Source organism: Daucus carota, chromosome 1 (genome assembly GCF_001625215.2).
Source record: "Daucus carota subsp. sativus chromosome 1, DH1 v3.0, whole genome shotgun sequence".
NCBI lineage: Eukaryota > Viridiplantae > Streptophyta > Magnoliopsida > Apiales > Apiaceae > Daucus > Daucus carota.
In genome coordinates, this window is record NC_030381.2 from 46,554,236 (window position 1) to 46,571,372 (window position 17,137).

At 29.8% G+C, this 17,137-nt stretch overlaps 1 protein-coding gene across 1 annotated transcript; it reads left to right on the top strand.

Moving 5' to 3' along the window:
• Positions 1-9,765: 9,765 nt before the first annotated feature.
• On the top strand, positions 9,766-11,305 carry LOC108195083 (protein BIG GRAIN 1-like B). Its single transcript, XM_017362017.2, has one exon. The coding sequence runs from the start codon at positions 9,975-9,977 to the stop codon at positions 11,232-11,234; it is 1,260 nt and encodes a 419-aa protein (XP_017217506.1). The 5' UTR covers positions 9,766-9,974; the 3' UTR covers positions 11,235-11,305.
• Positions 11,306-17,137: the final 5,832 nt, after the last annotated feature.

Below are 17,137 nucleotides of genomic sequence, written 5' to 3' on the forward strand. Positions count from 1 at the left end.
TCACTTTCAACTTCATCTAAAAAAATTCTCTTATAAAATTTTGACTTTACAAAATATTTATCGACAGTTATATAATTATATTTTAGTATATAATATATAATTTAAGTAAAATCATATTTTGTCTTTCATGATTAGATATTAAATTTATCTTGTATCGTGTGTCAAAAATTATTTTCAAAATTTAATAATATTTAACTAGAAAAATATATGTACACTTTTATTAATAAAAAAATCTGATAAAGTAATTACTTAAATAGTAAAAGAAGGAAATCATGGAGCTATGCTAATTATGTGTTTATTCCCCTGTACAACTATGTTGTGAAGAACATCATCTTAATTATTGTATATTTTAATTAGATGTTATATATCATATTTTTATATGAGATGATAAATTTATTGTGTTTTAGTTATTTTCCTTCTTTTAATATTTAATTAATTTATTTATAAGATTTTTTATTAATAAAAACGTACATATATTTTTCTAGTTAAATAATACTAAATTTAAAAATAATTTTCGACACATGATACAAGATAAATTTATTATTTAATCATGAAAGACAAAATATAATTTTATATAAGTATATATTATATACTGAAATATGATCATATTATGGTCGATAAATATTTTGTAAAGTCAAAATTTTATAAGTAATATTTTTTAGATGAAGTTGAAAGTGAAAATTTGGCTGAAACGAAAATAAGGAGTCATTAAAATACAGGAAAAAAAGATGACAGAGTGTGAAACAAGTGAGAAAGTGGGTCATGTGTTTACCCTAAAAACCAGGTAGTGAGTTAGTAGTGAATTAGTATGTACGCCAAGATTTATTGTTTAATCGATACTAATGTTCATTCCCTTGTGTCACTATCACCATAAAACAGAACAAAACACCATGAATTGTGTAATAACTTGCACATGAGAGAGCAACAAAGCCATATGATGTCCGCCCTCGATGCCCATCTCTACTACCCCTTACCATATGCCTTCTCATCAATGTATAGCTTTCTGATCCTGAATACCCTACTCCATCCATATTTATTTCCACCTATTTGTTGTCTCTTGTCTTTACAAAGCACAGTAGCACCTATACACAAGGGCACAAGGGGAACGGCATGGACTTGTTTGGAAGGATGATTAATACTATTTGATAAAATACGACAAGTTATTTTAGTAAAAATATGTATCAATAAATTCTTACATCAAATATAGGTATGATTTGTACTTAAGTAATGATTTGATTCCACAACTAAGTGATTAATTTAAACTAAAATTTGACTAATACACAATTCAGATACGTAGAAAAGTTGAAATTTTATTTTTGAATATAATATATTAAAGAATACTAATAATTAATTATTAAATTATATTTAAATTTTAGTTATTCTGTTCAACAACGGGCTGTTTGGGAACCTGAATTTCATTTGAAATTCTAGATTTGTTTAAATAATTTGTTTGAGAATTTGGATTTTATTTGAAATCCGCTCATTCAAATATTAGTATAAATATGATAATTTGAAATGACAACTCAAATTCAGTCAATTAAAATTCATCATGAAATGCACGTTTCAAACAGCCTGGATGTGAATTCATAGTCGAATTCCACACAAAATTCATATACGATGTTTGATTTTATTTTCTTTATTCTCGTGTCCATATATTATGGGGCCATTTGGGTTAGCTTAAAAGAAGTGACTTCTTGCTTAAATTAAAGAAGTGAAGCAGAAGTGAGAAGTAAATGAGTTAATAAAGTGTTTGGAAAATAAGTAGAAGCTCTGAGAGAGAAGCTAGCATTCTCAGCTTCTTAAAAGTGCTTCTACTTATTTACACAAACGGGTCAAGAAAAAGAGAAGTCAGAAGTAGAAGCCACTTCCGCTGCACAAACAGGCCCTATGATGTTTGATTTTACTTTTTTTATTCTCGAATTCACATGTGAAACTTCAAGATCATGAGGTTTTGAAATTCAAGAAGAGAGCTTGGTATGAAATGATAACATGAGCATCATTGCTGATTTTATTTTTCACAAAAATATTAATAATAAAAAAGATATTCATGTGTACAAATAAATATTTTTAATGATAATAAAAAGTTAAAAACTTTTTATGTGATAAGATAATATAATTTAATCAATAATATAATAATATTTAATATTTAAACATATTTATTACATTCAATCAAATACATGATATGAGAGAAATGATACTTTCTTCTTATGACACCCTCGATTATGGTTGAGCATTCGGTCGGTTCAGTCCAGAACTGGACCGAATCGAAAGAACCGAAAACTGAATTAGAAATTTTTCCCAGACCGAACTGGACCGAAATTATCTTATGGACCGAACCGGTTCGATTCTTTCTCTAAGAACCAAATTTTTTGGGAAAAAAATGAAAAACTAAATTGAAACTGGTGAATTTTAAACAACATTTTATCACCTCCAGCCTCCGAGCACTGGCACACAGCATCCGGACAATAATTTTACATATTTAAAGATCAAGTTCAGACATTAAACAAATTGCAGGCTATGGTAGCCGCCTTCGTATCCTACAAAAATTTGGATTGAGAGGAGATTTATCAACGAACCTTTGATTTGATTCCTTAAACTTGATTCTCCGATTCTGAAATTTAAATCTTCGATTCTTGAAGTGAATATTTTATCTATCTCTAACGATGGAAATCTGTGATTGTGAATCTGAAAATTATCTATCTCTAACAATTGTAATCTGTGATAATGAATCTGGAAATAGCGACGCTTGATTTTGTGATTGGACTAGGGTTTATGTGATGCAGTTGCTGAATGCATATAGTCGTTTGAGAATATACAAAGTAGTACAGTGTCTAATTTAACTATCCATTGACATATATTTTATTTAATATATTAATACAAAACGTTCGGGTTTTTTCGGTTTGGAATCGAAATTGTTCTGAAAAGACCAGACCGAACTGAACTTTAATTCGGTTTGAACCGAAGAACCAAATGGACCGAATTTACAAAAAAATTGGAATCAAACTGTAACACATTTATACGGTTCGGTTCAGTTTTGCTCATCCTACTCTCGATTTTTAATTTCAACCAACAGGTTCTGGTTCACCACGCCTAAAAAAGGGGTCCAATAAATAGCGCTCGAAAAAAGAAGCGAAGAATAATACTCTAATACGATGAGTACGTGAGGTGAATAAAGTGGTTATAGCGCACGGTGTTTTCGATCTCCGTACATTGAACACTGTTTGGGCATGACCACCCCGCTGGTCCATCTGCGCCAGCCTTGCAAGTTGCACATAGCCACCAAACTCATATAATTATTATAATATTACTAGCTTATAGCCCGTGCAAGGCACGGGAGCTTTTTAATTATTTATAAACTTTTTAAATATATTTTAAATGGTGTGGAAAAATTTAATTTATAAATAATAAATTAAAATTTTCAATAAAATAAAATTCGAAATTATGATTTGTTTGTAAGTTAGAACTTTGGTAAATACATCATCACAGCCATTAATGGTTTCAAATAAATTATTTTAATCAAGCAATTCCTTTTCTCGTATGTATCATGCCAAAGTATTAAATTCTATCTATCAAATTTTAATATATTTTGAGTGGAATACATTATGCCAACTCCTATTAGATTATATTAATAAATGTGTTTTATATTAAAATTATTATAATGTGATTTAAATATTTTTCAAAAAATTTATATGGTTCTAAATTAAAATTGATAAACATAATTTGTTTTGAATTAAGAAAAGGAATCATAAATATGCAATAAGAAGGTAGAATCTATTTTGGATTAAGAAAATTTTTTTGTATTTGTTTCTCACATAAATCCGGCTTATTAATTTTAAAATATATTATAAAAAAATTGTGACGGTGAGATTTATATGATTCTACGAATAAAACTGGTAGGAAATATTTATTTAGGATTAAAAAAAATCATATACATGTGAAAGACAGAATTTGTTTTGGATTCAGAAAAGGAATTATAAACATGCAAGTAGATATCAGTTGCCTTCTAGAACAGAATTTAATTTTGTTCCAATCTAACGGTGCTTATTTGTTCCATATAAGATCCAACGGATGATAAGCTTTTGGACCAAAGGACCATGCGACCAAATTATCTCCCTTACGCTTATTATATATAAGTATATAATTTGATATTGGATTACCAGTTACCACCTCCGCTAGCAGTTATTTTCGTTTATTAACCCTTTTTTGATTACTTGATATGTATTTTAGCATATACGTAAAATATTTATAAATTACTGTTTAGAATTTTAGTAAATAATGATTTTAGGGACCGTTCGACCTATTTCAAAAAACTAAAAATTCATAAAACACTAATCAGTCATATCTGATACTAATAACATTAGCACTTAAACAGAGCCGGGCCTGAGGGTGTGCAGAGTGTTCGACGGAACAGGGACCTAAAATATCAGGGGCACATTTTTTTTATGTAGGTTTATATATATGTATAGTCAAAATGAAAAAAATAGCTAAAAAAGTAAATTTTATTTTTAAGATTATAAAATTGTAAATGAAAAAAAATTAAAAAATGTTATACACTTCAATAATTTTTAAATGTTATCTTAAGTAAGTTATATAAATTCTAAAAAATACTAATATCATAATCATGTTAATAGAAATAAATACTTGCATTGAAAATAATGGCATTGAAAATTGTAAGAGTTACCCTGCTCTCGAGATAAAATTCTAATTTAACTGCTAACTTCAATGACTTCATTAAAATTCTACTTATACTATTTTTTTTCTTTCTTGATGACCATATGCAATATTATATCATTAAAATAATGATTCAATCTTTAGTAACTAATTTATTTTAAATTATATTTATTTTTAATTTATACATGCATATATATATATATATATATATATATATATATATATATATTAAATATGAAACAAGTAATTTAAATATAAAATGCATTGAATAATGGGTTTATATAATTTTAAAACAAGTATACCTCTAATATAAATTAAAATTGTTAAAGTTGCTGAAATCATACTTGAGGTCAACAATGTCGCAGGAGAGATTGAATGGATTAGCACTGTTATCCATAGAAAATAGTTTGCTAGAGAATGTAGATTATAAAAATATTATTAGTGATTTTGCTTCAAAAAATGCTAGAAGAACAATTTTCAGATAATTTTATATTATTTATGTACTTGTTTTATTTCTCAACAATTTTCAGTTAATTTTTGTAATATGAAAAAAATATTTTATGCACTTTAATTGTGATATGATTTTTACAGTTTTGTGTCATTTTTATTATTTCATGTACTTATATTTTTAGACTATTAGGGTAGTATTAGGGCACACTTTTTACATTTTGCACAGGGCACAATAAATCTCAGGCACGGCCCTGCACTTAAAATGATTTATCAGATATTTTAAATTGTCACCAATGTGACTAATGATCTGTTAGGATTGCTATTAAAAACTACTGTGGTGTTAAAAAATTATTGTAAAAAAAGGTTTTGTTAGGAAATCAAATATTTGTTTTGATATTTACATATATTAAGTTATAATATAAAAAGTAAAATTTTTGATGAAATTTGATATTGAAATTTATAACAAATCCCTTTTATCAGTTTTTTCTAAAAATAGAACTAAAAGATGTTCTTTATTTTTATTTTTAAATTTATCAAATAGATTTTGGTGTTTTTTTGCTTGCATAACACCATCGAATGGAGTCTAAAGAACCGGTATCAGAATCCTAATACAAGAATAAGATTTTGAGAAAATAATACTGGCACTCACATTGCACACAATGATGGCTGAGCGTGCTGAGCTAGCGTACCACACATGAATTACAATGACATCCAAATCTGAAGCATCTACATGTTGGGTGCCAAATGACAAGCATATTTACATAACTCAAGATTCTACAGGGAGATCTCGAGCACATACTAAAAACCATTCAACAAATTACAAATTCGAGCCAATCAGGGTTAAGATCTACAAAAACGTAGTAAAAGCTGAAACAAGATCAATCTTGTCTAGCTTTTGAACCGAGCTCACCCAACATATCTCATATATCCTAGCTAGCATATAGCCACTTGGTCTTGTATATCTTATTTTCAATACTTAAGCCCTTGAAATCCAATAAAACAAGAGACCAGATCACTCTACTTTCTGTATCATCCTGCGCTTTTTGTGTACAAGGAAATAAGGTGAAGGTGATGGCCAACAGTGATTTCACAATGTTTCAGAATAGATGAACAGGAATCAACCAAAAGAAGAAAGCATGTGATCATCTATGTGTTATTATTGGGGTCATCTAAGACATCCTTTTCTGTGTCTGATCACTTAATGATGTTGTTGGTTTTCAAGTCTTGTGTCAATAACTTGTTGCCAACTTGAGTCAAGTGTCGAACAGGGAGATATCAAGAACAATCGTATTAATTTGTTCATTTAAATAAGATTGGTAAGTATGTAAATGATTATTATTACTGCAACCAACAAAAATGGTCCATCTTGGTCACTTCGAATACTCCCACCGTTTTGAAATATCGGTAGCTTATTTTTTGACACACATTTTTAAGTCTTTTAACCAGATAGTAAAAATCATTATTTTTAAAATTTTCATTTTCTGAATTATAATATTAATCATATATTTTTATTGAAAAAAAATTTCAAAAATAATGATTTTAACTATGCAGTCAAAAGACTTAAAAGTGTGTGCCAAAAAGTCAAACGATTTATATTTCAAAACAGACAAGTAGTCGATTTAGCAAGTCAGATTAAAAGACCCTTGACATGAGAGATCAACTGAATTCATTTATAAAATGAATTAATTATCAAGTTGGTAACCGAAGTAGTGGGCTTAATGTACCAGGTTGGTTACTAAACTCAAAATGGTCAGTAAAATCACCATAAATATCAAACACATTGAAATATGAGTTCAAATAGTAAAAATATTATTTATAAAATTTTACACATTATTTTTAAATGTTACCACAACCAACTAAAAAGTTATGACTTCTAGTAATTAAAATAATATATTTATATTTTATCAAGTTTATTTATTATTTATATATTATTATATAGTTATTTTTTTGTTTTAATTAAAAATAAATAATAAATAAACTTGATAAAATCTAAATATATTATCATAAATATTAGAAGTCATAACATTTTACTTGGTTTTGGTAACATTCAAAAATAATGTGTAAAACTTTATAAATAATATTTTTATTGCTTGAACTTATATTTCAAGGTATCCGTTTGATATTTATGACCACTTCAGTGACCATCTTGATACCGTTTTGAATTATCATGGTGAATCGTTGATTTATATTTGTTGAAATTTATTTTTATTATCAAAAAAAAAATGACCGAGATTTTTTTTTCTTTTTTTCCTTAAGAATCTCCGACTTCCAACCGCGAGTCGTAAGTTATAACCAAAATGTGAAGATACGAAGGATTTCAGAATAAAAAGGTAGCATCATACATCAGTTTACCCTTATGTGATAAGAAAAATGTCGAACTTCTGTCAAAGACTCAGAAATTCAGGTCTTACTAAAAAGAACAAATTTAAAGAAAAAATGGCAAAAGGACTGTAAGAAAAGAAAGAAAGAGAATAGAGTGGGGAACGGAAGCTAAAAACGCGTGTATCATGAATTAACCTTTTTTCCCCCGACGCAGTGCAATGTGTTAACTTAATACTGCCGAAATATAAATAAAATTAGATATAAAAGAACTAATATTTCTTTTTGAAGTTTAATTAATTTGGTGGTGGCTTAAAGATTCTTTTTATTCGAACCGTTAGCCAGCAGTCTGGCACCATGGTTGTTTTTTTCCATGATTGAAGCTGCCTGTTAACACCATAATTCCTTATCTACTTTGAATTATCTACATGGGAGTAACTTTTTGTAAATATTTTTACTAAGGCTCCGTGATACTGTATTCATTGAATTTTCAAAGTTACGGAGAGGCTCCAAAGATTCAACTGAAAGTCTGTGTGGATTCGAATAAAAGAGTTATTGCAAATTCAAAATAGTATTTATTTTAAACCACGGAGAGAGCGTGAGGCCATTCTGCCAAAATTCACGCCTGTGAGTGATTTAGAAGGTAGTTGTGTGTTCTGTCAAAAAAAAAAGAGAAGGTAGTTGTGTGAACAGCTATCTTCTTCTTGTTGTTTACGTATCGTTTAGGGGGTTTTGGCAGCAACCATAAATATAATCATCTTAATAACCGTCAAAGTGCTAAATAATTAGCATAAAACACGACAAGTTAATCCCCTAGACATGCAGATTAGAGGCTATATTATATATTACTGTTTCTCACATTGACAATGGCTAACATTGAGCAACAAATCACGCCCCGTTAATTTACTAATTTTCAATTTATTCGTGAGAAAATAGTGTGACTGCTCAATTAAAAATAAAGTTCATGACATCAATTTTGTATTCATAGGTGAGAAGTACGTTCACATCACATATACTGGGAGAAAAACATAATTTAGTACTGCTCTGGTGATTGCCACCCACTAAGCTTCACTTTTTGATCACAATAAGAATCTTGATCGCGCTTATTTATGTGGTCCCGGAACATTTTTAGACAATTTATATTTTATACAAATACATTCCCTCAGTACTACTGTCGCATTCTTTTCTTTTCATCTTAATCCTACTGTCATATTCATGTACTTGGTATCTCATTGAAACCATTTTTTTTTGTTAATAAAAAAAATGAGCACAGATTGGATAGCTCGGTTTATCTTCTGTTACCCCGGGACATCCGGATTTGACTCCGGCTCATCCTGAGAAATTATCAGAACAGATACGAGGATCATATAAACCTGTATTGTCAAAAAAATAAATAAAAAATTATAAACAGTTTTCAGATAGAGTTAACGATAACGCCGATGTTTATGGTGAGATAAGAGCATCTCCAACGGCGTTGGCTATAATCGTTGGCTAAATTGGACCTGTAAGACATTATGTAAAACTTGCTGAACTTGTAAGACATTTTGCTTCAATGGTACTGGCTATATTGGTTGGCTATAATTTAAAAATAGTATGTTATTAATATTTTAAATTGTTAAAATAGAATATATCATTTCAATATGGTAATAAATGATGTACAATCTTCCTACAGATTTTCTTACAGACCTGTAGAAGTTCGACAAATTTAGCCATCCATAGGATGTTGGCTAAATTTATAGACAACAGCTGAGCATGGTTGGAATTGTGTTTTTGGAGCTGTTAGCTAAATTTTTTTATTTTAAGTATGCCAACTCACTTTTTAGCTAAGGGTTCTAGATGGTTGGAGATGCTCTAAGAGCATCTCCAACGGCGTTGGCTATAATCGTTGGCTAAATTGGACCTGTAAGATATTATGTAAAATTTGCTGAACCTGTAAGACATTTTGCTACAATGGTACTGGCTATATTGGGTGGCTATAATTTAAAAATAGTATGTTATTAATATTTTAAATTGTTAAAATAGAACATAACAGTTCAATATGGTAATAAATGATGTACAATCTTCCTACAGATTTTCTTACAGACCTGTAGAGGTTCGACAAATTTAGCCATCCATAAGAGGTTGGCTAAATTTATTAACAACAGCTTATCATGGTTGGAGTTGAGTTTTTAGAACAGTTGGCTAAATCTTTTTATTTTAAGTATGCCAACTCATATTTTAGCCAATGGCTTTAGATGGTTGGAGATGCTCTAAGAAATCAAATTTAAACCAATTCAAGTAAACGGTGGGATTAAATTACGTTACACGAAGATGTAAAATTTGAAAAAGGAAAGGCTAGAATTAAGAAAGAAGACACATGCACGCGCATGTCACGCCTTTATAAGTGTCCTCCTCGTCTCTGTCTTTCCATTCATCTTCAAGTTTCTTCTCCTTCTTAAGCCGTCTCACTTTGCTCTCATTACACACTTTCTCTCACTACACATTCCCCCCTCTTCTCTCTCTACAATTTCTAAACACAAATTTACATAAACACAATGCATAGCTGGGATAAATCTACGAGGCAGAGGAAAAATCAAGCTAACCAATCATTTTCCTCGAGTCTTCTTGATGAGATCTACAGGGAGCTCGATGGTGGCGTTGATGAGAGGCGCATGGAAATTATAAAGCAGAATAAAGAAAGGAATGTGAAGAAATTGAGTAGTAGTGGTGGTTTTGGAGGCAGAGGGAAGGGGAGAAGTAGCGTTGAAAATGAAGAGATGAGTAGTTTGAAAAGAGCTTGTTTGTTGGAGAAATGGATGGAACAGAAGGTGAATGAAAAGGCTTTGGCTAGAGGGAGAGGGTCATTGGTGCATGATAATGATCCTTTGTTTTTTAGTTCTAGTTCTTGTTCTTCGGATTCTAGTTTCGGAGGATTCTCATCCTCCGAGACAGAATCTTTTGGTGTGGCAAAAATAAAGAGGCCTCCCATTCCCAAACCAATTCGGACTGGTAGTCGAATTGTTGGGAACTCTGTCGCTCAGAATGAGCGACAAAGTGAGTTCTATTTGTTTGATGATTATCGTAATCATCAAACAAATAAAATAAACGAAGATGGCAGTCGTTTGGTAAAGTCGAAGGCCCGTGCTCAAAAGATTTACGCAAATTTGAAGAAGATCAAACAACCTATCTCGCCAGGTGGCCGGCTCACGAGTTTTATAAATTCTATCTTTACTAATAGTAACCCCAAGAAAAGCAGAGAATCACACCGCAATGCCGGTAACTGTAGTGAAGTGAGTGGTGATTGGAAGTCTAGGTCTGCTCAGACATCTACATGTTCATCAGCCTCTTCGTTTTCAAGATCATGTTTGAGCAAGAATTCCCCAAATTCGAAGCAGAAACGCAACAATGGGGTCCAAAGATCGGTCAGATTCTACCCGGTGAGCGTCATAGTTGATGAAGACAGTCGTCCTTGCGGCCACAAATGCCTTTACGAAGAAGAGGTTGAGAAATTTAAGAATCCAATTCCGTGTAGCCAGACCAATCTGAAACAGCCAATGCCGCCTGTTGTGGATCACAGGAGCAATGACGTTTCAAGGAATTATGAAAAATCGAAGAAGATTGATTTTGCTGCTTCAATTAATCAGGAAGAGGATTATGATTTTGAAGATGATTGTGCTAGTGATTTGAGCTCGGACTTATTTGAGCTTGATCATTTAGCATCATTTAAGGATGATAGGTTCTGCGAGGATCTTCCGGTTTATGAAACTACTCATTTAGGGCTCAACCGTGCGATAGCAAATGGTTTGATTCGTTAAGGTTTTTGTTTAGAAATTTTCTGTTATTTTAGGGGATAAGCTATCAATTGGTATATCTTTTATTGTGGTTATGATTCGGTTTTTAGAAGTGAAATGGTGATATTGTTGCATAACTAGCGTGATCAACTCAAATTCATTGTGAAATCTAACCCCTTTAAAAGTTAAGAATTTCAAAATTTTCACAACATTGAACTGAGTACATTCAACCACAAGAATGCGTGTCACTAGATGTCTAGATTGTCTCCGATCCTCGAAAACAACTTACAGTACAAATAAAGATCAAAATTTTGTGAATTCGGATTTTTTTTAACGGACATAACCATGCTGGATTTGAAATGGTATGAACTGACTTGTTTTTTGGCACAAAGGAAGAAGAGAATGATAGGGACAAATACCTGAGGTGGGGGGTGATCCCGAGTAGTGATGAGAGAGTGACAGATTTTGGGTTTTGATGTAACAGAGAGATGGAAAAAGAAAAAGAAGGGGGGGAATGAAATGTGAAATAAAAACGAAGATTCGAGATCGAAACGAGAAGCAAAATGATAAAGGGAAAGGCAGATTTTCTCCGCCCATGGGAATAGAGAAAGCGCAAGCTTTTGCTTTATTTGTATTTCTTTCAAGTTCTCTAGAATGCGGAATTTTCACAATGGTGTTTGTGTATGAGTTTTTCTTCGAAATATTGTTAAGATATTTATTTTATGAGATTTTGAAATTCATATATTGGTACTTGAAATTGAAATTTTATAATATAGAATGAGCCAATCTTGTTGAGAGATAAATCATTTCTTACCTTCTGCTTGTGATAAACATTTTTATACTCTTCAGTTTCGTACTCATTTTTATTTTCATTCTCGATTCTTATTCCCATTTACAATAAACACTCCTATATTTCTAATATTATTTCTAGTGGTGTGTTACAAGACTTTTAATATGTATAATTATTTAGAAGCGTTCTGTACATGATTAATGAACTTGGTTAACGTGAATCTAAGAGGGGCGTATTGGATTGAGATTTTAAAGCATTTTTTTCATTCATGAAATCCGAGGGTATTCGATTGGGATTGTTAGAAATCCATTAAAATCTTGAGGTATTCAATTGGGATTTCAAATTATGCTACAAAATCCGGTGGTATTCAATTGAGATTTTAAATTATGTTTTAAAATCCGGTGGTATTCAATTGGGATTGTTTAAAATCCATTAAAATCTGATGGTATTCAAATGCTGATGGATTTTTTTTCATTTCATAAAATGATGGATTTTGTGGCATTCTTCGGTGTATTTTAAGTTTTTTGAAATCCCACCAAAATCAATGAGATTTTGAAGCATTGTACCTAAATCCTATCAACTCTGCGACATTTTATCAAGAATCCGCAAAAAATCAAAATCTCATACATCCATTGAAATCCATAGACTAAAAACAATCCATTAAAATCCTAATCGAATACACCCCCGTAAATCTCAAATTCTTGTGTTGAAGTTAAATTAGCTATATTATGATATGGAATAAAAATTGCATTTTCATTTGATGAGTAAATTATTCATTCCACACACCCTTTGAAAACTTATTTTTATACCTTCATTCCCATACTCCTCGTTCACATTCATGCTTCTCATGTTCAAATACCTAATAATTTTCCGTCCTCTTTTCATCTATATAATTGAACTTACAAAAATTTCTCCTACAATTTCTATTCTAAGATTTAAAAAAAAAAATGTGCTCTTTTATCTATATGATTAAATTTCAATTTCAATCTCAATCTCAATTTTATAATAATATGTCATTAGGCGCAGTATGCATATAAAAGTGTTGAAACTTGACTAAAGTAGATCCTTTGTAAAATATAATTTCTATTATTGGATGAACCAATTTAGCTCTTAAATTAGTACCGAAATAATTTCACAAGCATCTTTATTTGATTGCCCTATCGTTGAAAACTTGGCACAAATGATGATTTTATTAGATAACTAGGGGATGGGCATGCAGAAAACGGTGATATAAAATAAAATATTATGTTGCATTTTAAGACTCCCTGTAATGTGAATGTAACATGAACAAATGATTAGACAACAAATAAAATACAGAGGAACATAGGTTTTTTATAACTAGATGGTGGACTTGTAACTAATTCAATCATTGGTAGTTATACTTAATAGAAAGTTGGTGTAATTTTTAATTTTTTGTGATGCGTAGCGAGGTAGGCGTATAATTATGTGAAAAATGATCGAATAATATAAAGTAAAGTAGAAGTCCAATTTCTCATTTATAACAGTCGGGAGAGCATATCAGACCATCCCATCTCTAAGTTAAAAATGTGATTCATATAAGGAAAAATTAAAATTTATAAAAAATTTGTTTAAAAAAGAGTAGTTACTTTAACATGACCAATTGTTTTTGTGAAAATAATTTTAACCAACAATTTGGTACTGGTATTAACTATATGTGTTGCACAAACTTGTGATAAATTCCGTATCATTTATTATTATATTAAAATATATTATATTTATAATATGTAAAAATAATAAATTATTATATTTAAAATAGTTGATGATATAGTCAATTTTATCATAGTGTACTATTTTACAAAGTCAAAAAATTTCAGCTAACCACTAAATAATATATATTTGGAATAAGTATTACTAATAGTTGAGCACACACAAAAGTAAAAATGATTTTCTTTCTTTGTATGTAACACATGTTTGCATACTAAATACTTTGGTAATTAAAATAAGTTGCATGAAAAGGCTCTTTAAAGTTAAAATTGATACCTCTGTCTAAAATTCTTTAGATATAATTTTGTAATTTCCATTGAGCTTACATTTGTTAAAAGTGACATTGTTTATAATAAACAATAATATATCATAGTTGGTGAAGAAGAATACAGTATCTGTTTGTAGGTGGGCTTGAAAACGAAGGTAGGACGTAACCACCATGCATGGTGTTGACTCCATCCTAATCAACACATTCCTTGTTACTAATCATCTTTGGCGTTTATGCCGAGGACAAAATTTGTGTTAATTATCAAATTTCGTAATTTTGATTTTATTTTTATTATAACACTTCATGATAATTTAGTCATTTTTAATTATTTCTGAATGATCCATTCAATGTAAAATATCACAATATGATAAAAGAATCAGTTTGAATAAATTAAAAAATATGCAGAGTTGGCATAAAAGAATTGGTTTAATTTTAAACGGATTTTTTAGATAAAACATTGCAGAGCGTAAAGTATTCATTTAACACATCGGAATCACATGGATTATGAATTATGGCGGGATTTCAAAAAGTATGAAATACATGAGACAATCTCACAAAATTAACCATCTTATAAAGTTTTAAAAATCTATGAATATTGAAACACTGTTATATTTTAATGAATTTTAATAATTTCAATTGAATATCATAAAATTTTAAGTATGATTCAAAATCTTCGATTCAATATCAGACATCTGGTGAAGCTGAAACATACCCGAAAGATGGTAAAACAGTATGAACAAGGCTGCAGAGGACAGAGTTAGAGGTGGATGCATGACTTTTGCTTTGTGATGAAAGCAAGACAAACGAATAGAGCATATGAGACACGAGAACGGGACATTGGTGATCCCGAGATCACTCAGTTTCCATCATACACTTTAGCAGCTTTAACTTTGTTTCTTCAAAGTAGTAAAGCTAAAGAGATCAAGATCCAGATCATCATCATCATCATCCTATATCTATAGTATCGCTTTAGTTTCATGTTCTCTGGGTCCAGATATGTTGTGCACATTTGGAATCCTGGCGCTGCAGTCAAGTTATTGCAACAATCTTTATGGATGAATGAGTACTTGGAACTAAAGCTGCTTATGCTAATAAACATACGGGTTGTCTAACCTGTGCCCTCAGGGATACTCTCTTTTTCTGCAACTTGGACTCTCTCTCTTCTCTTTTTTTTCACCTAACATTAATTATACTTTTTTGATTGTTGTGTTTTATTCTTTAACCATTTAAGTAATGTATTTGACTTTACTGTTTTTACGTATTATATTCTAAAAAATAGTATTCTTAAAGTATACACAAGTTATAATATTATTAAATAATAATTATATATTTACTTTTGATTTATTTTTCAAATTTTTTTTATTTATAATAAAGTATAATTTATTTTAAAAAATGTCAACATAAAATAATTTTTTAATCAAATTTTATATGACAATTTTTAATTAATTTCGTCCCACAAATAATAACGAGGCCCCCCTGCATATACATTAATTTTCTAATTAAAATCATCCAATTTGATATTTAATAAAAAAAATTAGTTAGAAGGTTATTTTAATTAGAAAATTAATGTATATGCAAGGGGGGCTCGTTATTATTTGTGGGATGAAATTAATTAAAAGTTGTCATATAAAATTTGATAAAAAATTAGTTTATGTTGACATTTTTTAAAATAATATTACATTTTGTTATAAATATAAAATTTTGAAAGATAAATCAGAAGTGAATATATAGTTAGTATTTAATAAAATTTAATTGTTTATAATTTTTAAACAATATTTTTTTGAATATAATTTGTAAAAAGAGTAAAGCATGTGGTTAAAAAAGAAAACACAACAATCAAGAAACATTAATTGATTGTTTCACTTGAAAAAGGAGAGAGAAAGGTAGTTGTTGACTTGTTGCAGAAAAAGAGAGCAATTATGACAGGTTAACCTGTGCCCTGAGGGCACAGGATAGACAACCCGATAAACATATTGCAAGTGTTTTTAAAGCTGACAGAATTTGAAGCTCGAGGACAAGATTGGACACTTTTAGGGGCCATAAGGCCCATGTATCAATCAAGTTCTCAAAATTTTGAATTTTCGTTGTTAGGGCTTGTTGGACCCTGATATGTAACAGAAAAAGAAAAAGCTTGTTAGGCCCGCTTTGACAGCAGCCCAAAACAAGTAATTGTATGTTTCTGTTCAAAATTATGGACATGGTCAGATAGGGGCAGATGGAGATGGGCTGGTCCAGATTAAAAATCCTCTAACCAAATAATCTGGACGATGAAAAAGCCCCGTCCAGCCAGATTCATTCATTCAATGTTTAACGAGTGGAGTCTTAGGGGTCATTTGTTAACTCTGAACGATTATATCTGAATGAGTCGAACTTTTGAATCATGAGTTAATCCGGAGTGAATGAATGCCGTTGTTTGTCTTCTTTTTTTTCTAATTTATCTGGAGGACTAACTTATAACATGAATTAATATTAAATATATGGTTTTATTAAATAATTGTTACTATTATGTATTATATATTTTTCAAATAATTTTAAAATGTAATATGATTGCTAAAAATTTAAATCATTTTTATTTTTAAAATTTATATTATAAAATTAACTTTTATTATAATATTGATGGAAAGCTGAAACTTAAATCATATAATGAAATAAACTATTTATTCTATCACTCATATACTTGTGTCTGGTGAATTTTATTTATTTTAAAATTTAATATTTTTCAATAATGTAATATATTTTTTAAAATATTTAATTTCAAAATACAAATATTAAATATTTTTGATAATTGGGCTCATTAACATATATTTAAAAATAAATATTGTTAAATGTCAAAATCAAAATTATTTGCACAAAGGCTATGTAGGCCCTTAAAAAAAGGTATTTAAGTAGTACATTTCGTTTTAGGTGTGGTTCAGCCAACTTTTTAAACTCCAGTCGTCTAGTTGAATTTTATGCATCGTCCATGTATTCTTGTCTCGTCCAGCCACCACTAAACATAAACAAATGATCTGAACCATTATACGCCTCCCGTTCAGTTCCATTATTTTCATCCAGGTGTTATCAAATGACCCCTTACTGTATTACAACACTTATAATATTTTATCTCAAAAATATAAGATAATATTGTTTTTCATGATTTTTTAA

What these genes read in the sequence shown, in the direction of transcription:
- LOC108195083 (XM_017362017.2), top strand. Translation starts at nt 9,975, where the DNA reads ATGCATAGCTGGGATAAATCTACGAGGCAGAGGAAAAATCAAGCTAAC.